This window comes from Ranitomeya variabilis, chromosome 2 (genome assembly GCF_051348905.1).
Source record: "Ranitomeya variabilis isolate aRanVar5 chromosome 2, aRanVar5.hap1, whole genome shotgun sequence".
NCBI lineage: Eukaryota > Metazoa > Chordata > Amphibia > Anura > Dendrobatidae > Ranitomeya > Ranitomeya variabilis.
Genome location: NC_135233.1, coordinates 1019132880 through 1019155940, shown reverse-complemented (window position 1 = coordinate 1019155940; position 23061 = coordinate 1019132880). Strand labels below are relative to the sequence as shown.

The 23061-nt window shown below is 40.7% G+C and overlaps 1 protein-coding gene across 4 annotated transcripts in view; it reads right to left on the bottom strand.

The window, feature by feature from the left end:
- Positions 1–23061, bottom strand: part of LOC143808546 (ephrin type-A receptor 3-like) — a 401286-nt gene that overhangs the window by 18656 nt on the left and 359569 nt on the right. For all 4 annotated transcript variants that reach the window (XM_077291320.1, XM_077291319.1, XM_077291321.1 and 1 more), the window contains 3 exons: positions 9160–9369; positions 8037–8186; positions 1904–2097 (listed from right to left, as the gene is read on the bottom strand). In XM_077291320.1, the coding sequence (XP_077147435.1) occupies positions 1904–2097; positions 8037–8186; positions 9160–9369 (554 nt within the window). The remainder of the gene's footprint in view (positions 1–1903; positions 2098–8036; positions 8187–9159; positions 9370–23061) is intronic.

The window sequence follows — 23061 nt, the reverse complement described above, 5'->3', positions numbered from 1 at the left end:
ACATTCTTTCCAAAATTACACAGATTTGCTTCTCTTAGGCTATGTACACACAGCATTTTTTGAGGAGGTTTTGGAATAGAAACAGAGCAGAAACTCCTCCTCAAAAACTTGTAGGTTATGCTCAGGATCTGCTCTGAAAACTCTGTGAAAAGACTGTGGGCACATACTGTCATGACTCTTTTGTCGGGTATTCCTGGACCCGGGACGCATTCCCTGTCTCTAAAGCTAGGGGCACCCTAGCTTTCCCTGTTCCCCGGATTACGTTTGATGGTGAAGAAGCTGGGGCTTGCCTTAGCTCCTGAATCTACTTTCCGTTTGTACCCTTCCCTCACCCAGGGAACAGGGGAGTAGTAGGGTACCATAATACACCAACCACACTAACAAGGTAACACAAACAGGAATAAAGTAGAATACCAATCGTACAATCATACTCCGTACAATTATACTCACACAAACAACAGAGGTAAACACCAGGGAGTGGATGATGGAAAAAAACAAAATAGGAGAAGAAGGGAATTAGCACACAACCAAACCTGGCAACAGTCTTAGATAAAACCACCAAACGCCTTCTCAAATAACAACAAACCACCATCTCCTAACCATGCAACGTGAAGCTCTCTCTGACTGAGTGCTTGCCCGGGCCCAGAACATATAGGAGATGGGAGTGTCTAAGAGTGAACAGCTGAGAGTCTTAATGCAGAAAAGCTTCCAAGAGCTCTCAACTGAGCAGATGAACCCCTGCACTGCTAAAAGAAACCTGCACCATTTAATATGAAGGTGCAGTGCTTCTAATCAGTGCAGTAGTAGGAGAAACTAGACTCTGTCTCTTTTGGCTCCTCTCTGTCATGGTAAACTCGTGACACATACCCTTACTCTGGTTTCCTTTAAGGGTATGCGCAGAAAGAGATTTCTTTGAGGTAGCCAAAAATGATGAGTTTTCTAGTGGAAACTGCTGCAGGTGTTGCAACTCTTTTGTGAGTTATTGGAAGAGTTTCTAATTTCCTGAAGCTTTTTTGAAGTGTTTTTTTAGTCTTAGTGAATTATTTTTTTCCTAATGCGTATTCTACAGTTTTCTGATTGGAAGGTGCCTAGAGTGAAGCAAATTCCAACATGAGCCGCTTCACCAAAATGACATACACTTTCTTTTTTCCCACCTGTGAATACTTCAAAACCCGAAGAGTGAAAAAAAACTAAAAACACTGAACTTGAAGCACCACACCAGAACTTTTTTTTTCTTTGACTGCTGGAGTGTTGCTTCAAATCGAAGTTCTCTTCCCCCTTTACTCACCTACCAGCATCTTCGCCTTCTATCACTGACCCTCCGGTCGGTCTCCTGAGGCTTGTGACCTGCCTCCTGCTCCAGTGTTTGTTGGAACGCATCAGAGGTCACTAATCAATGCAAGTTTATGAAAGCCTCGTTCTCTCCTCGTTCTGGTTCTCATAGACTTACACTGAAAGCTTGTAACGTAACTTCTGACTTCTGGCCAGTCAGCAGCTACTGTCACAAAATGACGCCACGGGACAAGAGCGGCCACTAAAAACAGTAAAGACGCCGGATGGTGAGTATATGACCGGTGGAAGGGAACTTATGTTTAGAGCACCACTCCAGCTGTGAAAAAAACAAAATGCTGGAGTGGTACTTTAAGCACAGTAAAATTATTTTATGCTATAAATTAATATAACAAATATTTCAAAGTGTTTATTAAATATTTTTTAAGGCTTTTTTTAAGCATACTTGCTAAAAGCAACTGCTCCAAAAATTCTGTATGCACATACTCTAACATTTCAAGAACATAACGGTTTACTGGTTTCCCATGAATTGAGATCTTATATGACTGAGATCAAAATAACATTAGTACAATAATTAATGGAAAATTAATAATAATACAAAATCATTTCTTACCATGTAGAGCTGTTGGCGAGTTCATTTAGGGTGCTCGGCGTACGTATGAATTTATCGAGGATGTTTACAATTTGACCAAACTTGGGTCGGTCACTTCTACACTTCTGCCAACAATCCAACATGAGCTGATGTAAAACCACAGGGCAGTCCATGGGGGGAGGCAGGCGGTACCCCTCATCTATCGCTTTAATTACCTAGTAGGAAAGATTAAAATTAGTTATCATCACGACAAGCCCATTCATTTCTTTAGTGAGGACTATTTCAAACGTGATTATTCTCTTTTATGTTCTTTTTCCAGGAAAGATATAAACCTTTAATGTGGACAAATAATAGACTTAAAAGCCATAATATATATAGTAATTGAGAGAATTAAGTGCGCCTTTCCTTTAGACACATATAAAGGACGAGCGCTCTATTCGGTGTATTATTTAGTTTTATGGGTATTATTTAGTATAATAATAATAATAACAATAATTCTGCCATGTTTTTTGGGGTGCAGTAAAAATGGCCCACCAGCATGATTGTTCAGGTTAATAATAATAATAATAGTAATAATTTTATTTATATAGCGCCAACATATTCCGCAGCGCTTTACAAATTATAGAGGGGACTTGTACAGACAATAGACATTACAGCAAAACAGAAATCACAGTTCAAAATAGATACCAGGAGGAATGAGGGCCCTGCTCGCAAGCTTACAAACTATGAGGAAAAGGGGAGACACGAGAGATGGATGGTAACAATTGCTTTAGTTATTAGAACCAGCCATAGTGTAAGGCTCGGGTGTTCATGTAAAGCTGCATGTACCAGTTAACTGCCTAAGTATGTAGCAGTACAGACACAGAGGGCTATTAACTGTATAAAGTGTATGAGAACATGATGCGAGGAACCTGATTATGTTTTTTTTTTTTGAACGGGCCACACAGGGATAATTAGGTTAATGCGTTGAGGCGGTAGGCCAATATGAACAAATGAGTTTTTAGGGCACGCTTAAAACTGTGGGGATTGGGGATTAATCGTATTAATGCAGCACGTGTAAAGTCTTGGAGACGGGAGTGGGAGGTTCTGATTATTGAGGATGCTAACCTGAGGTCATTAGTGGAGCGGAGGGCACGGGTAGGGTGGTAGACTGAGACCAGAGAGGAGATGTAGGGCGGTGCTGAGCCATGGAGTGCTTTGTGGATGAGGGTAGTAGTTTTGTACTGGATTCTGGAATGGATGGGTAGCCAGTGTAATGACTGGCACAGGGTAGAAGCATCGGTGTAATGGTTGGTGAGGAATATGATCCTGGCTGCAGCATTCAGGACAGATTGGAGTGGGGAGAGTTTGGTAAGAGAGAGGCTGATTAGTAGAGAGTTACAATAGTCCAGACGAGAATGAATAAGTGAAACAGTAAGAGTTTTTGCAGAGTCGAAAGTAAGAAAAGGGCAAATTCTAGAAATGTTTTTAAAATGCAGATAAGAAGAGCGAGCCAGTGATCTCATGTGGGGGGTGAATGAAAGCTCGGAATCAAGTATAACCCCAAGGCAGCGGGCATGTTGCTGTGGAGTAATGGTGGAACTGCACGCGGAGATGGCAATGTCAGGCAAAGGTAGGTTAATAGAGGGAGAAAACACGAGGAGTTCAGTTTTTGACAGGTTCAGTTTCAGATAGAGGGAGGACATGATGTTAGAGACAGCGGTAAGACAATCACTGGTGTTTTCTAAAAAGGTCGGCGTGATAACAGGAGAAGAGGTGTATAATTGGGTGTCGTCAGCATAGAGATGGTACTGGAAACCAAATCTACTGATTGTTTGTTCAATAGGGGCAGTATACAAAGAGAAGAGGAGGGGGCCTAGGACTGATCCTTGAGGAACCCCAACAGTAAGGGGAAGGTGAGAGGAGGAGGAACCAGCAAAAGATACAGTGAAAGATCGGTCAGAGAGATAGGAGGAGAACCAAGAGAGAACGTGTCCTTGAGGCCGATAGAGCGGAGCATAGTGAGGAGGAGCTGATGATCCACAGTGTCGAATGCTGCGGAGAGATCCAAGAGAGATAGCATGGAGTAGTGACCATTAGATTTAGCTGTTAGTAGGTCATTAGAGACTTTAGTGAGGGCAGTTTCAGTCGAGTGTAAAGAGCGGAAACCAGATTGAAGAGGGTCGAGAAGAGAGTTATCTGAGAGATAGCGGGTAAGACGGGAGTGGACCAGGCGTTCGAGGAGTTTAGAGATGAAGGGAAGATTAGAGACAGGTCTATAATTAGCGGCACAGTTTTGATCGAGGGATGTTTTTTTAAGTAATGGATTTATGATGGCATGCTTAAATGAGGATGGAAAAATACCAGAAGTGAGAGAAAGGTTGAATATTTTTGTTAGGTGAGAAAAAAAATTCAGAAATTGTAATGAATATAATTTGGTTTGGATCATCATGGTCTAAGATTTGTATGGCTCCAATTTCCTTGGAACAATTTTGGGCTACATACAAAGTTTAGATTGCTTTTTAATGCATTATTTCAGGAAGGAACGGAGACTGAAAAATAGCAATTCTCGCATTTCATTTCTTTTTTGTTTTATGGAGTTTAAAGTATGGCTTATATGATTTTATATATTGCTATATTAGACTTACAAATATGTTTTTTTGTTTCTTTGTAGCTAAGGAAAAGGTAGGTGCGTTTTCATGTTTTTTCCTTTTTTTAAAAAATTATATTTACATTTTTTTTACTATTTCCTATTTTTTCTAATTTTGGAGTTAAATAGCTCTAGTTGCTGTGTTATCAGAGGCTGCTGGCTATATAACACAGCAGGCACCTATCATGTGTATAGCAGACTCAGCTCCTAAATACACTCTATACAAAGATCCCTGACATGCATCTTACATCTATGGCAAATGGCGGGAAGGGGTTAATAGTGGGTGGTATTTTTGTTTTTAACTTACAGAGATCCACCTAGTTGGCATGAAGCTAAAAACAAAAATGCCATCCTCCAGAGGCCATCTGAATAATCTGTTATTATTGAATTTATTGAATAAGTATGTGGTAAGTTCCTAGGCTCCCCCTAGTGGTGGCTTCTTGAGGACAGAATTTCATTGTTTCATTAGAGATATATAAGGTAATTTGAAGCTTATTTTAATAATAAAAAAACATTAATAAAAAAAAATAAAATATATATATATATATATATATCTATATATCTATATATATCTATAGCATAGAATATATATCTATAGCATAGAATATATTGTGGCCAGTTGAGATCAAACATTTTTATTTTCTATCTTGCACTGAACCAGTGTCCTCAATCATGTAGACTAAGAATCAATCAATTAGTGGATTTTAAAGATAATGATAAAAATTAATGGTTGAATTGAATTGACCAGCATCATTCTGTAGCATTATGTATTTACATGGAATATTACAAGGACATAATCTCAGACCCGGAGCGCATGTCCATATTGGAAGTATAATTTCTCGAGTCACTCTTGGACTCTACTGATCAAAAAATTGTCTGGTCATGACTGACACACGTTAAAGAATAAAGAAAATAGTTTAAGCTCCACAAATACTGAGTTTTCACCATTCATCAGACAATGCTTGCCTTTCGGACAACCTTATTATGGCAGTAAGATAAAAGAAAGTGTGATGAGATTACCACTAAGCCTCCATGGCCCTTCTATTTTCGCAGATAAAGTCCAATTTGGCCTTGAGCTGAAGGCTTTATCTAATTTGAGGCAGCCTGATTGCTAGGGATGCGTCTCTTGTCAACCCCATTAAAAAGCTATACATATACAAGGAGTTGTCTTTCCAACTGTCCTGTTATAGAATACGGATTTGATAGAGAGAATCTCAACACTTGAATTACCTACATCTTGAGAATTTGCCACCACTCTGTCATTCCTTGCCAGTTCACCAACAATCATTCGCTTGATCACTACAGCCAATCTTTGGCCTCAATGGTCCCATGATTGGACCTGACATAATCAGCGCAGGTCTGGGGTGACCACCATGGTGGCAGTTATTGTACAACAAGGGATTCAAAGGGCAAGTAATGGATCTTTCTTTTTAAATATTTCCAACTCTATTGCAGCTTTTGAAAAATCAGAGAAACGCTTTTAGGCTTTGTTCACATGAAGCTTTTTTTTATGTGTTTTTTTATTTGCAGCCAAAATCTGCTCTCTTGGCAGCATTTTTGTGGTATTTTCATGGTCTTTTTTTGTAGCATTTTCGTAAAATTTTTTGTATTTTTTGGGGGTGTGCTTTGTTGGGTGAAAAAACTCTTCAAAAATGCTTTTTCTTTTCCTCACGGAATTTGAAAACTCCAGCATTTCTTTTAATCTGCAGCATGTCAATTCTTTCGGCATTTTTTCACCCACAGAGGGCAATATAAAAGCCCCCAAAAATGCTGCAAAAATGTCAAAAGAAATGACATGCTTCAGATTTTAAAAAAAGCTGGAGTTCTAAAAAAAAAAGGAAAAAACTAGCATGTGCATAAGGCCGGCGTCACACTCAGCGTATGTAAATACGGTCCGTTTATTACGGCCGTAATACGCAGAAATGTTCCCAAAATAGTGATCCGTATGTCATCCGTAGGCAGGGTGTGGCAGCGTATTTTGCGCATGTCATCCTCCGTATGTAATCCGTATGGCATCCGTACGGCTGGTAAAAGTTCCCACGCTCGAGTTCATGAGAACATCCAGCAGAGGGCGCCTCACCGCGACTCAAGGTAACTTCATAGTTTGTAAGCTTGCGAGCAGCAGGGCCCTCATTCCTCCTGGTATCTGTTTTGAACTGTGATTTCTGTTATGCTGTAATGTCTGTTGTCTGTATAAGTCCCCTCTATAAGTTGTAAAGCGCTGCGGAATATGTTGGCGCTATATAAATAAAATTATTATTATTATTATTATTATTATTATAACTACAGGTCATTCCCCTGCAATCCATTCATTCCCGGGGGTTTTACAGGCACTGCTTCAGCAGAGCTCTTGGCTGTAAAATGATTTAACCCCTTCAGATGGATTTACTTTGTGGGACTTGACCTGAGCGACGGAAGGTATGAGATATTGTTGTTGTTTTATTTTTCCTTTGTTACAGAACGAGGGTCTTCAGGTGGATTACCAGTATAATAAAATATTACAACAACCTGTGTCTTTATTTCATTAAAATACTTTTAAATAATGTGTGTGTACTATTGGATTAATAATGGATAGGTGTCATAATTGATGCCTCTCCATTATTAATCTGGCTTAATGTCACCTTACAATAGCAAGGTGGCATTAACCCTTCATTACCCCATATCCCACCGCTACAGGGAGTGGGAAGAGAGTGGCCAAGTGCCAGAATAGGCGCATCTTCCAGATGTGCCTTTTCTGGGGTGGCTGGGGGCAGATGTTTGTAGCCAGGGGGGACAATAACCATGGACCCTCTCCTGGCTATTAATATCTGCCCTCAGTCACTGGCTTTACCGCTCTGGCGGAGAAAATTGCCCGGGAGCCCACACCAATTTTTTCCACCATTTAACCCTTTATTTTACAAGCTACAGCGCCCAAATTTTGCACATACACACTACTAACATTAGTAGTGTGGAATATGCAAAAAAAATGGATATGAGATGGTTTACTGTATGTAAACCATGTCTCATATCCTGTCGGGTTTGTGCAGGAGAAATGAAAAGTCGGCAATTGAATTACCGGCTTTTCTCTAACACCAGTGCGTATTTCTCGCAAGTCACACGCATGGTCCGTGTGTAATCCGTAATTTTCTCACCCCCATAGACTTTCATTGGCGATTTCTTTGCGCAATACGGTGACAAACGCAGCATGCTGCGATTTTCTACGGCCGTACAAGACCGTATATTACGGATGCGTAATATACGGCAGATAGGAGCTGGGCCATAGAGATTGATTGGGCCGTGTGCAATGCGTATTTTAGGGACGTAGTTTATGCGCTCATACGTCCGTAAAACTCGCTAGTGTGATGCCGGCCTAAGATTTGTGAAATTTCATAGCTTTTGCTTGCACTGTAACTAGCAGCTTTTAATTTCCATAACAAAAAGCAGCAAAAACGCTGTAAAAATGCTTCATGTGAACATAGCCTAAAACTGTTTAAAAGTCCTAACATAATGGTTGTGTGGTAGCATAAGTGGTCCTAAGTAACTCACATCTTGGTTGGACATTTCCCAGTATGGCCTCTCTCCATATGAGATGACTTCCCACATGACGATGCCGTAACTCCACACGTCACTTGCTGAGGTGAATTTTCGATAAGCGATGGCTTCTGGTGCTGTCCACCGGATCGGAATTTTACCTCCCTTGTAAGATAAATGAAACAACTTGTTACATTGAATAGAAAAAAAAGAATATAAAAAGGAATATAAAATGTAACTGTACATAAATTAGTTCAGTGACTGATTTTTGTAATAAAATATGAACAGAACAATCAAATATATCATTAACTACATTGATCAAGTAAACTATGTGCACATAAAGGATTAAAGGGGATAAGTCAGTAGGTTTTTCTATGTAATCTGAGAGCAGCATGATATAGAAGTTGAGACCTTGATTCCAGCAATGTGTCACTTATTATGCTTTGTTGTTGTACCAATAAAATCATTATTTTATCAGCAGGAAATTATCACTACAAGATTAGATGTCTCATGCCTCCTAGTCAACTGCTGTGTGTAATCCCTTCCCGAACCACTAATTAGCAGCTTTCTGTCACTATATAGTGTATACAGAAAGCTGCCAATTAGTGGTGTGGGCGTGGTTATGCACAGCTGGCAATCACTGATGTGGACGGGGTTATACACAGCTGCCAATCACTGGTGTGGGTGGGGTTATACAGGGCTCAGTATTTCCAGCTCTGCCAGATCTGCAGCAGAGAAATCTGTGATGGTATCAAAATGACAGCATTCAGACCAGTAAGTGACACATTGGTAAAATCAGGATTTCAGTCCCTACATTATGGTGCTTTCAGATTATGTAGCAAAAACCTGGTGACAAATTCCCTTTAAGTCAGCTCTATGCTTTTGTACATACGAGGAGCTGGAACATGGACATATAACTTCTTCCTTAACGGGTCGTAGTTGCCAACTATGTTGAAATATAAGGGCTTATCATCTGGTGAAACTGGTCAAGATGTAGAAGAAGGAGAAAACCAACGGCTATAGCAGTTCTAAGTAGTAAGATAGTTCGCTATTGATGATGGTAAAGTAATGCAGATCACTGGGAAACCCAAGGAAGGAGAGGAGACGTAGTAGATATGAGAACTATTTACCAACATACCCTTGTAGTATAAGCGGCTTCAGGGTCATCCTCAAGGACTCGAGAGAGGCCAAAATCTGACACTTTGCAAACCAAGTTGATGTTGACCAAGATATTTCTGGCAGCCAGATCTCTGTGGACATAATTCATGTCCGATAAGTATTTCATCCCGGATGCAATACCTCTCAGCATCCCGACCAGCTGTATGACAGTGAACTGGCCATCATGTTTCTACAAAAAAGACAGAACATTCTCATCAATACTGATACTAAGACGTCCAGAGAGAAACTACCAACATACAGTATGCATTACAAAAATTATCCTTGCTTTACGAGAGACGATGCAGGTACAAAGACTTTATTCTGTTCAGGTTCCCCTATTTGCAATCATTTGTATAACGTATCCATGGCTTTCTAAACCACAAAGAACAACCACTGCTGAGCCTGAGAGGTACTTCAGAGAAATGGGCCTTACAGATCGTCAGGAATGTACTGAGAGTTTTGTCTTTGATCCAAAAAGCATGGTATGAAGCAGCACTTCCAACTTTGTGTTGAGACATATTGATAATAAGACAAAGTGTAAGGAATGAGGAGATGGATGTGGTGATTTAATAACGGAAAGTCAACAAGGAAAAATACAGGACATACATGCAAGGCAGGGAGATGAGGTAAAACCTCCTATAAATTAACACGTGGTCCTGTCTGTGGACACTAGATTATAGATATGAAGACATCAAGTCAACCACACCACTAATTCCTGAATCCAGTCCTGTCCAAACCATGGATAGTGTTACTGCCAAAACACCCAAAACTAAGGGGAGATCCAGCTCCACTGACATAAAATTCTTCTTTATTGATATCTGTTAAAATTGCAAATAACATCCATACCAGCTTAGAATAGTAAAATAACACCGACGCGTTTCTGATGCGTGAAGAACTCTTAGTCACGTGCATGATGCACCAGAAACACGGCAGTGTTTTTTTTATTGCAAATATGGATGTTATTTGGAATTTTAACATATACCAATAAAGAAGATTTTCGTGTTCGAGGAGCTGGATTTCTCTTTCTTGCTTTCGGCAGATTAGAAAGCAGGAAGAGCTGAGTAGATTGGTACATCGTTCAGTGGGAAAAGATTCGGCATGAGCTCGGGACAACATGACAACTTTGGCCTCAACACAAGTCGCGTGACCAAAGTTTGCTAGGTATCGCTCCACAATAAAAATGTATGGGGTCACATTGCGCCCCCAAGGGTATTGCAACTGTGACAAGCAAGTTTCAAAAATCTAATGCAGTCGGACTCTTTGCAACTAGCAAATTTGTTGCAATACTAGCACATTCACTTGTATGGCTTTGTGATGTAGCCTCAACAGCTAGCCAACATTTGTCTCAGCCAATGTCGCCATTTAACCCCAACCTAAGTTGTATTTTTTTAAAATGTAATTTCTCTTCATTCTTAGCTTTGGAGTCTGGTGGGTGGTTCTACTCAGTGATTGACAGCTGATTCTGTATTTACACTTACACGCTGTCAATCACGAAGACGACTACCCAGTGGTCTCCTAAGCTCAGAGAGCAGAAGTAACAAAAAAATAGATTTTTTTTATCCCATAAAAGTAATATATCAGTTTTTTCAGCTCCTCCTGCTCTATAACCTGCAGCCTGTAATTTGGACCACAAGATCAGTGTGACGGGTTCCCTATAACTTTAGTTTTTCCAAACAGGAACATGAGGATAAAGCTTGTTAGAAGTAACTTAATATATGTATAAAATTATACCAAGTAATATTGGTGTATTAAGCTGTATATTTCAACCCTCTGAAATGATTGAGCTATAAATGAAGGACACTGGCTGTCTACTAGTGTTACTTCAATCAAGTACAAGGTCTATCAAAGAGCGGCAGGATAATTTCACTGGAATAATCTGACTTCTAGGGCTCCCGCTGATCCCAAAAACTGAGCGCCAATGCTCTACATGTTGTTTACGGGACAGGCGGATGCTTGCAGTGGGTTAACTACAGAAATCCCATAGACAATGAATGGAAAAGTTTTGCTCATGCTCAACATAAGTTCCATGATGTTCTTGGGATTATTGGAAGTCTTACTGGTTGGATCCATAAGTATTCAACAAATTTCACTTATTTTCTTAATAAATTATACCTATAAGATTTGATACAAACTCTTTTTTTAACTCAAATAGATTTTTATTAAGTATAAAATTTCAATAAAACATTTGACATCAATACATGTAATTTCGATTTTCCCCACAACCCCCCCTACCAACCCCTCCCCCCTCCTTCCCAATTAGACAGCTCATGCTCTTCTCTTAACACATCTTGTAACAGTATATACGTTAGCATTATATAGTGTCTTCCATTATGAACATATAGACCATTATTTCATAGGAAAAACATCCCCAGGCCTATCTTCCCTTAACCTCCTCCTGTTGTGAATTTACTTTTTGCTCCCTCTAGTGGTTACTAGTTTTTTGACTCTGGTTTTTCTGTCATTCCTTTTATCCGCACCTGGGTCGTTAGTTAAGGGTGTTGCTATTTAAGCTCCCTGGACCTTCAGTTCTATGCCTGGCAACGTAGTTATCAGAGCTAGTCTGCTGTGCTCTTGTCTACTGATCCTGGTTCCAGTTATATCAGCTAAGTCCGCTTTTTGCTTTTTGCTATTTTGTTTTGGTTTTGTATTTTTGTCCAGCTTGTTCCAAATCTATATCCTGATCTTTGCTGGAAGCTCTAGGGGGGCTGGTGTTCTCCCCCCGGACCGTTAGACGGTTCGGGGGTTCTTGAATTTCCAGTGTGGATTTTGATAGGGTTTTTGTTGACCATATAAGTTACCTTTCTTTATTCTGCTATTAGTAAGCGGGCCTCTCTGTGCTAAACCTGGTTCATTTCTGTGTTTGTCATTTCCTCTTACCTCACCGTTATTATTTGTGGGGGGCTTCTATCCAGCTTTGGGGTCCCCTTCTCTGGAGGCAAGAAAGGTCTTTTGTTTTCCTCTACTAGGGGTAGCTAGATTCTCCGGCTGGAGCGTGTCATCTAGAATCAACGTAGGAATGATCCCCGGCTACTTCTAGTGTTGGCGTTAGGAGTAGATATATGGTCAACCCAGCTACCACTGCCCTATGAGCTGGATTTTTGTATTCTGCAGACTTCCACGTTCCTCTGAGACCCTCGCCATTGGGGTCATAACACCTCCTAACCCAATTCCAGCCAAGGCGTCCACAATTTGTCATACAAGACCATTTTCCCTCTTTTCTGGTACACTCCCTTTTCCAGGGCGATAACATGCCCCACATATTTAATGTACTCTCCCCTTGAAGGAGGCTCCTCTTTTATCCAATTTCTTGCTATGACCTTCTGAGCCATGTATAGTAATCTAGCGATTGCTATTTTCAACTTGTTATCCACAATTATTTCCTCTACATATCCCAACAAGCACACCACTGGTTACCTTGGGATTACACATCTGAAAGCCCCTTCTATCCGGCTGCGAACCACCAACCAAACAGCAGTCAATCTCGGACACGTTCAGAGCATGTGAAACAATCCGGCATTATCATTCCTACATCTAGGGCATTCTGAGTCAGATCTCAATCCGGCTCTATACAAGACATCCGGAGACCTATACACTCTATGCATGATATAAAGCTGGGAAAGTCTATACTGCTCATTCAATGATAATTTTGGTATCCATTCCCACGTTACATCCTCTAAGTGGCCTAACTCTCTTTCCCATTTAGTCCTCGCACAAATAGGATATCCCAGTGAAAGAGTATGGAGTAGATCTTTGTACAAGGAAGAGATAACTCCCCTCGTTGTCCCCACTTCACATACGTATTCCAATACTAGGTCACTTTGGATTTTAAGACAATCCCTCTTATTCTGAGCTACAAATGCATATCATACTTGTGCATATTGATATCCCCCGGATGTCTTAATACCATACTCCGACTGCAGCTGGGAAAAGGATTTCAACTCCCATTGCTCTAGAATCTGATATTCGTATCAAATCCCCCTAGCTTGCCATTCTGATATATATCCCATTGCCAAAAACTCCAGTAGAGTATTATTAAACCACAGCGGAGAAAACCTGGTAAGACAGGTAACCCCACAAATTTGTTTAACTCTTCCCCATATTTTATATATCAGAAACAATGTTGGATAAATTTTCCCAAGCGTCCCCAGGGAACCATCCTCTAAGCACTGTACCGCCGGACCTCTTTTCGTCACCTTCTCTATCAAGAGTTGTACCACATTGGTAGACGTCTCATGCTCCCAGCCCTTTAAATGTTGACATTGGGCCGCCAAAAAGTATATTTCGGGATTAGGCAAAGCTAATCCTCCCGCATCCTTAGGTCGCTGAAGTGTCTCTAACCTGATGCGGGGCTGCTGTTTCCCCCACACCAAACTTCTAAATAAGGAGTTAATCAGTTTGAATTTCCCACGCGGTATCCAAATTGGTGAGTTATGGAGAGCGTACAATATCTTAGGCATCAGAATCATTTTAATAAGATTAACTCGGCCCACAACTGACAAGTGCAATTTAGACCAAGCCCCTACCTTTGCCTTAAGAACTCCCAACACAGGTGTCAGATTCTTATGCAAATAGTTCGTAATCGGCAAAGAGATCAGTATCCCCAAATATTTAAATTGGTCTGCTATTTTAAGTCTACCCCATCCATGGAATCTTCCAGCTCATCCCCTACATCATCCACCTTGAGTAAAGTTGATTTATTCCAATTTATCCTTAGCCCCGACAAAGCACCAAATCCCTCGATGAGCCGAATAGCATTGCTCAATGAGTCACGTGAGTCGCTCAAGAACAGCAGTATATCATCCGCGTATAGCGCTATCTTTTCTTCTATTGATCCGTACTTAAACCCAGAGACCTCAGCAGACTGTCAAATTTTGGCGGCCAATGGCTCCACAGCCAAAGCAAACAAAAGAGGGGAGAGTGGACACCCCTGTCTCGCCCCTCTATGTAGCTTTATCGTATGAGAAAGCTCACCATTCACTCTAACTTTAGCTAATGGTTGTGCATACAGCAGATGAACCCAAGACACGAATTTTGGACCGAAGCCAAAACAGTGCAAGTACAAGTACCCCCATTCCACACTGTCAAATGCCTTATGGGCGTCTAAGGATGCGATAACTCTATGACTACCATTATCAGCCCCCAATTGTACATTCAGAAAAAGCCTTCTTAGATTAACTTCCGTAGACCTGTCAGGCAAAAAGCCGGACTGATCTGGATGTATTAACTTAGAGAACACCCATCAATCGGGTTGCTAACACCCCGGCCAGAAGCTTAACATCCGTAGTGAGCAAAGAGATCGGGCAATACGATTCAGGCAGTCGTAAATCTTTATCCTCCTTCGGGATTACCACAATTATGGCTCCCCTCATGGAAGCTGGCAAGATTCTCCTATTCTTATCCTCCTCCAAGACCACTCTTAGTCTGGGCAACAACACTACCTCCATCTCTTTATAGATTTCGGCTGGTAGTCCATCTGTTCCTGGCGCCTTACCCCTTTCCATCGCCCTTAATGCACGGCTCAGCTCTTCATCTGTAATAGGTGCCTCCAAACTTTCCCTATCCTGCTCACTCAGCCTAGGTAAGACAAGACCCTCTAAAAATGCCATATTGTCTCCCACTGATCGAACCACCCCAGAGGAGTACAGGTCCGCGTAGAAGTCCATAAAGACCTTTAAGATCTCAGAGGTCTCTGACACTTTTGTACCGTTGTCAAGTACCAATGAATGTACGAATGATGTACCCCTCTGGGCAGAAGCCACCAATGACAAGCATGTGCCCCACCACATCCCCTTCATGGTAAAAAGCTAATCTTTGAAACTCTTTCTTCCTCCCTGCCCTCTTCAAAATAATTTTATCCATATTATTCTGGGCTTCTTTTAGCCATTTACCAGCCTCAGGGGTACCCAGTGTGACCAACTCATCTTCAGCAACTCTCAACATTTCCCTCGCAACATTCTGTTGCCCTTTTTGCCTGTTTTGACCGCCGCTTACATCTACTAATATCCCTAAACAGCAAACCTCTCAGATATGCTTTTATAGTCTCCCAAATAGTCGGTATAGCTGCACTGCCCTCATTAATCTCAAAAAACTTTTCCACCTCCCGCTGTATATTCTCCAAGCTCACACTATGCAACCAATTAGGATGAATTTTCCACTCTCCCCTGCACCGGGCTTGTGTCCCCATTGGACGCAACTCCACCTCAATCGGATTATGATCCGAGAACGCCCGTGACAAATACCTCACATCCCCCACCATAGTATCAAACATGTCATTTCCAAGAGCCATGTCTATTCTAGATAGGGTATCATGAGCCGACGAGTAGCAAGAATACCTCCTCTCCCCAACATGTCGAACTCTCCACAAATCAATCATACCAATTTCTCGGACATATGTTCCAAATGCCGTAGTATGGCGTTCCGACCTATTCTGTATGTTTTTGTTTCTGTCCCAGAATTCATCACATATATTATTGAGGTCTCCAATAATTAAAAGCGGCATCGGATCTCCCCATCGAATCAACTCCAACACTTCTCTAATTTTCTTGCTGGAATAAGGAGGAGGAATATACATAACCACCACACACATCAAAACCCCAAGCAGTTTGCATTTCACTACCACATACTGCCCATCCACATCAACATACACCTTCACCTCCTCATAACGCACACCTGGTGGGACCAGTACCGACACTCCCCTTGAGTACGTAGAGAAGGTAGAGTGATACGTTTTCTGTAACCAGCGCCTACATAAGACATCGACCTTCTCGTCGTGTACCAAGTGGGTTGATACAAACTCTTTAATTAATAGATTAACTAGACATTTGAGTCCATGTGTATACTACATATACACATACAGAATATATACACACATACACATATAATAGATGTTTGCGTGTACAGAGTATATACTGTATATGATTCTCAATGCCATTTACTTGGAAACAAGGCAGAACCGAATACATCCCTTTCTGAACAATACAGGGTATATGAAAGTATAATTGCATACTGTTTTCCCACATATCGTACGATGGAAAATTCGATTTTACAAATAGAAACCTGAACTTGCCTACCTCTATTCCATTCATTCTCCAATTACTAATGAAAGGTTGTGTCACCTGAAGAAAAGCATTGAATAAAAAAATGTTTCCTTGCTTCCTATTGCTGCACGTTATTAATGGAAACCAATAAAACAAGTAAAGAAAAAAAAACGACATTGGAGTTAACTTAAAAGCATAGCTTAGGTAAGCGGATAATGCTAAGTGGGATCCTCACAATGACATTACTTATTGGATCGTGAAGGACAAAGATTCAGGGAAAAGCTTAAATTACCAACAAATAACGGAGAAATCAGGGTAATGTGTCTTCATTAAATAGGTCATAAAAAGGGGGTTGGAACGCATCATATGTGTCACCATTTCCAACCCTATTAATGGTATTCATACTTTATAGCTTACTTACGGCAATTAAGAAATGCATTTGCATCATGCTGTATATGGGGAATGTTTTACCTCTTTTGTTGGATTGTCTGTGTTGTTTTCAGCCTTTAGCTGCAAGCTTTATAAAGGCTACTGATAAACCTTTTACAATAGAATATTCAAGGAAAAAGATTTTTTATATATTAGGGTTCTCTGTATTGGGTCTGCATTAGAGAAAAAAATCACTTGATGGAGCAGATAAAAAATGTCTGTTATACATTTAAAGTGAATCTGTCACCAGGTTTTTGCTACCACATCTGAGAGCTGTATAATGTAGGAAAAGAGACTCAGATTCCAACAATGTATCACTTAGTTTACTTGGTGCACCAGTTGTGTTGCAGTCAGAAGTTTTAGATGTAGCGCGTAGCAGAGCTCAGAACGTTAACCCTGTGGCCTGCCCGCACCTTGTTCTCTGTGTACATTGTCTATTGACAGTAAGCTGCTTATTGAGGAGAGGGTGTGATCAGACCAGGGCTCATGTGAGCTGTAGTCCAGAATGTGATAGTTTTTTGGTGATAAAACACTCATTGTGTGGAAATAGCAGCACACAACCTAATAAGTGACACATCCCTGAAATCTGTGTCTCACCCCCTTCCTCATGATATCCTCAAATTGCATGGCAAAAGCCTGCAGATAAATCTTAAATAGGTAGAAAGCTGGTCTACAAATTATAGTGTGGACCTTTTAATAAATATCTACTCCTGCTTTATATATTTGCTTTTTTCAGAGTCTACTGTCTCCCTTGCTTGATGAGAAAAAAAATATATGATGACATTAGCTTGGATCCCCCTGGTTTAGATTGATGCACAGATGAAGGGTCTTCCAGACTACAGTCATATGCAAGGGTGTATGTGCCATAATTACAGCCTATACTGCTACACTTGTGGCCCATGGGTGATTGGGTCTGGCCAAATTTACTGCATCACCTGTTTAATAGGTAAGGAGAGCCATTGCCGGTCTTTCTGCAGCCCTCACACAGAAGCATTAGGAAAACAACCAAAGGTTCATGCAAAGGAGATAGGAAACAAATAAAATCAGGTCATTCTGTACTAGGTGTGGCGGTGTTAACCAGCACAAGATGGAGGTTTTATTTTATACTTTGTTATAGAATTATGGAACATTAGAGTTGGATGGGATCTCAAGGGTCATCATGTCCAATCCCCTGCTCAATGCAGGATTCACTAAACCATCTCAGACAGATGTCTGTCCAGCCATTGAAGACTTCCACTGAAGGTGAACTCGCCACCTCTTGTGGCAGCCTGTTCCACTCATTGATCACCCTCACTGTCAAAAAGCTTTTACTAATATCTAGAATCTGTGTCTTCTCCCTTTCAGTTTCATTCCATTTGTTGTGTTTCCATGTGCAAATGAGAATAAGGATGGTTCCTCTACAATGTGACATCCCTTCAGATATTTGTAGACAGCTATTAAGTCTCCTCTTAGCCTTTTTTTTTGCAAGGTAAACATTCCCAGATCCTTTAACCATTCCCCGTAGGACATAATTTGAAGTCCACTCACCATCCTGGTAGTTCTCTTAACTTTCTCCTTTTTTTATTGTCTTTTTTAAAATGTGGTGCCCAGAACTGGACACAGTATTACAGATGAGGTCTGACCAAGGAGGAGTAGTGGGGGATAAGTACTTCACGTGATCTAGACTATGCTTCTCTTAATGCATACCAAAACTGTGTTTGCCTTTTTTGCTGCTGCAGCACACTGTTAACTCATGTGCAGTATGTGATCTATTAGTATACCCAAGTCTTTTTTACACATGCTGTTGCTTAGTTCTATTCATGCCATTCTTTAAATGTCATTTTCGTTGCTCCTGCCCAGATTTTGTACTTCTCCCTGTTAAATAATATTCTATTAGGCTGGCGTCACACTAGAGAGGAATACGGATGTATGAGAGGCTCAAAAACAACGCATTGCACATGGACCAATGATTCTCTATGGGGCAGCTCCTATCTGCAGTATATTTCGCAGCTGTATTTTACGGGCTGAGAAAATTGCAGCATGCTGCGTTTGTCAGCGTATTGCGCAAAAAAATTGCCAATGAAAGTCTATGGGGGCGAGAAAAATACGGATTACACACGGACCATCACTGTGACTTGCGAGAAATACGCACCAGTGTTCTATAGAATGGCCGGTAATTCAGCGTAGTGTACAGCAAAATCACACTGACAGGTTAGAATAGAATAGATAGAATAAATGTCTACACATAGAATAGGTGTATATATATATATATATATATATATATATATATATATATATATGTCATTGACACTCACACACATATATATATGTATATATTTAATATACAGCTAGATAGCAGAAAAGCCGGTAAAAGCAGAAAAGCTATCTCCTTATCAAACCTGACAGGATATGAGACATGGATTACATACAGTAAACCATTTCATATCCCTTATTTTTTTTTACATATTATTCACTAATAATGTTACTAGTGTATGTGTGCAAAATTTGGGAGCTCTAGGTGTTAAAATAAAGGGTTAAATCACAGAAAACAACTGACGGCTAAAAGCATCTGCCCCCAGCCACCCCAGAAAAGGCACATCTGTAAGATGCGCCTATTCTGGCATTTAGCCTCTCTCTTCCCACTCCCAAGTAGCAGTGGGATACACATGCTATGGACTTTAGAAAATTCCAGTGATGTAACGACTTCTAATCTCTATCCTAAAATGAACCAATTTGTCTAAACTTCTGTATTCAGCACCAAATGGAAACAATCTTTCCTTTCATACAAAAGTTCATAACCCAAACTGTCTACAGGTTCAACATCTTCTGTCCTTCACATAGATGACCTGTTATTTTATGTGCCTTCTTCAGATTTAATTGACCTTTAGATCTCAATATCTGAAAACATCTAACCTTTGTGTTAACACAGACACTGTGCTCTTATCAAAGGGATTATCTAGGAACTTTGTTTCAATGCTATTGCAGCTAGGCTTTACTTGAAATATTTCACATTCATGGAGGTTAAGCACAGCAATTTTTTTTTTCAACTTGAAGGACTGATCCCAGAAGCATCATGACTCTAAAAGGCTTTCTCAAACTCTGATAATTAAAATGGTAGCACGCATGATAGACCAAAAGGCTCACAGACACATTAGACAAATGTTGGATGATTTTGATGGGATTGGCCAACCATCTAATGTCCATAGAGGACTTCTGGCTGTCCCCCAAGAGATTACGTTGGGGGACATAAGGATTGGGCAGTTGTAAGTAAATACGCCACTGATGCATTTTTCTGAACGTGTCTAACTCTGCTCACCCTTTAGAGATGGAGAATCAGTAGAGATAGCTGATGACTGAATGATCGTCACCAATTTTCTATGGACAATGTAAGATTCTCCAGCACTTGTCAGTTTTGCTTGTACTCAGGTACGGACTGGGGCTGAAATTCTGTCCTGGCATTTGAAATCACACAGGCCATGTTGTCCCCGTCCCCAAGCACTAGATGGGATATATAACTAATTTTACCCTGGATAGAGGAAAGCAAGATTTACTACAAGACCAATATTTCTAATGATACCGGTGGCCTGCTGGGGTAAGTGACGGAGTCAGAGACTTTGTGCTCCATCACAACTCTTAACAGTATGGATGTATTGAGAACACCGATTCTGTTAACAAGGTTGCAGGCAAGGCGGCCCATGACCAGACAGGCCCTTCTGGCATTTGCCAGAATTGCCAAATGGCCAGTCGGGCCCTGCTTGTACTGATGTATTTACAGTGTGACTCTGGACTGTGAAATTAGGTAAACATCTTCAATAATTAATAGATTACTATTTATTGGATGACAACAACATAATGTGTACAGGAACTTGTATAGAGAGTCTTAATCTGGCTATACAGACTAGATCAGTGGTGGCTAAACACACCAATTTCAGTGGGCAAAGCTGTCAGTTGGGTATAGTTCCTCCAACTCTTCCCCGACAGATGGTAGCACAGAAAATTAGTATCAGGCATCAAAAAATTGATTTCAATTCAGAACCTCTTGTTCCCTGGGAAGATAGTCACCACCAGAGGTGCCTGGCAGTCACCTATTACCTCTTCCCATATAGGCAACACTTATTCTCAACCAAACACACATATGATCTAGTGTGCACGTGTATGGGAGAGTTTGATAACTGTTTCCTCTGAATGAGGTTTCCACTGACAAATATTTGATATTGCTATGTTTAAGGATCAGGTCATCAAGGGGGAAGGTATTTTATAGATTTTGTTTTGTGGTCCATAAGCCAAGCATTATGCCTTTTTTTCAATAAACTAATATAAACTGCACATATTCTAATAGATAATGTTTCAACTTTCTTTTTAATTTTTTTGCGCACTTATGGAACATAATAAAACATTATTGTTTTGCATATCTTTTTTTATCCCCTTCTCATAATGTCCTCCTTTTTATAATATTAATTTGAGCTTGAATTTCTGGCTACTGTTGTACTAGAACACTGAACTTCCTATCCTATTGTGACTGACCTTGTCTTTGGTTAATTGCTGACATTTTTAGCTGACTTGCAGCTGGCTCTCTGTTATTGCTTATCTTCTGCCTGATTACATCTATTATGTATGTATCATGATGACCTTCAGGGAAATGTTTGTATGTTGTTGTTTTATCTTAATGAAGTAATATAAAGCTGCAGCCTATGAAATCCTTAAATTCTTAGTTACAAGATGCTTTGAGAAAGAAAATTATCCACTGACCAGAGAAATTAATCTCATGACCTTTATTCATCCATACTGAACTACTATGAGGTCATGGTGGCCATACAGCAATACAGTGGGGAACGTGTATCCATAGTTTTTTCATGGGGCAAAAGTGCAAAATGGTGACCAGACAATATACATTTGGCTCTCATTTTTGCTATTTCCTTGACTCCCTCTACCATTCTCAACAGAAAGAAGAGAATAAAGTTTTACAATGGCCGATAAAGTGCCCATAAGGAGTATTGATGATTGATGATTCACAAAGTTGATAGAGATGAGTGAGCACTAAAATGCTTGGATGCTCTTTGCTTGAACAATGCAATTCCTAACACTCGGATGCTCGTTTCAAGAAACGAATATAATGAGAGTCAATGGGAAATCCGAGAATTTTTTCGGCAGACCCTACAAAGAGGTCTGGGGGCAGTGAAACTGTTCAAATGGATCGAAAGTGCTAAATGGAAGAACAGCATGGGGAAGAGCCTTAGAAGCATCTCTGACTCCCAGATCGCTGCTGGGAACAATGGCGTCATACTTTTACTCCACTTTAAGGACTGACAATAAGTAACTCAAAATCAAAGAGAACTTGGAGTTTACAGGTAAAGAAAATGTTCTTAATTTTTTTTCCTGTATAATGACTTGTACATTAGACAAAATTTAAAAAGCTTGCCAAGCTTCTCAGTTGCCACCAGGTTAAGGTCATTATCACACATGAACATGCCTGCTTGTAGGCTAAGCGATGACTAGGGTTGAGCGACTTTCATTTTTTTAAGGTCGAGTCGGGTTTTGTGAAACCCGACTTTGTCCAGAGTCGAGTCGAGTGCAGTCGGCCGACTATCGCTAAAAGTCGGGGATCGACCGAAACACGAAACCCAATGCAAGTCAATGGGGAAGCATAGTCGGCAGTGAGTGGAGTGTTGTGAATTTGCTTTTTGCTCCCTCTAGTGGTTACTAGTTTTTTGACTCTGGTTTTTCTGTCTTTCCTTTTATCCGCACCTGGGTCGTTAGTTAGGGGTGTTGCTATATAAGCTCCCTGGACCTTCAGTTCAATGCCTGGCAACGTAGTTATCAGAGCTAGTCTGCTGTGCTCTTGTCTACTGATCCTGGTTCCAGTTATATCAGCTAAGTCTGCCTTTTGCTTTTTGCTATTTGTTTTGGTTTTGTATTTTTGTCCAGCTTGTTCCAAATCTATATCCTGACCTTTGCTGGAAGCTCTAGGGGGCTGGTGTTCTCCCCCCGGACCGTTAGACGGTTCGGGGGTTCTTGAATTTCCAGTGTGGATTTTGATAGGGTTTTTGTTGACCATATAAGTTACCTTTCTTTATTCTGCTATCAGTAAGCGGGCCTCTCTGTGCTAAACCTGGTTCATTTCTGTGTTTGTCATTTCCTCTTACCTCACCGTCATTATTTGTGGGGGGCTTCTATCCAGCTTTGGGGTCCCCTTCTCTGGAGGCAAGAAAGGTCTTTGTTTTCCTCTACTAGGGGTAGCTAGATTCTCCGGCTGGCGCGTGTCATCTAGAATCAACGTAGGAATGATCCCCGGCTACTTCTAGTGTTGGCGTTAGGAGTAGATATATGGTCAACCCAGTTCCCACTGCCCTATGAGCTGGATTTTTGTATTCTGCAGACTTCCACGTTCCTCTGAGACCCTCGCCATTGGGGTCATAACAGTTTGCCAGGCCAGTATT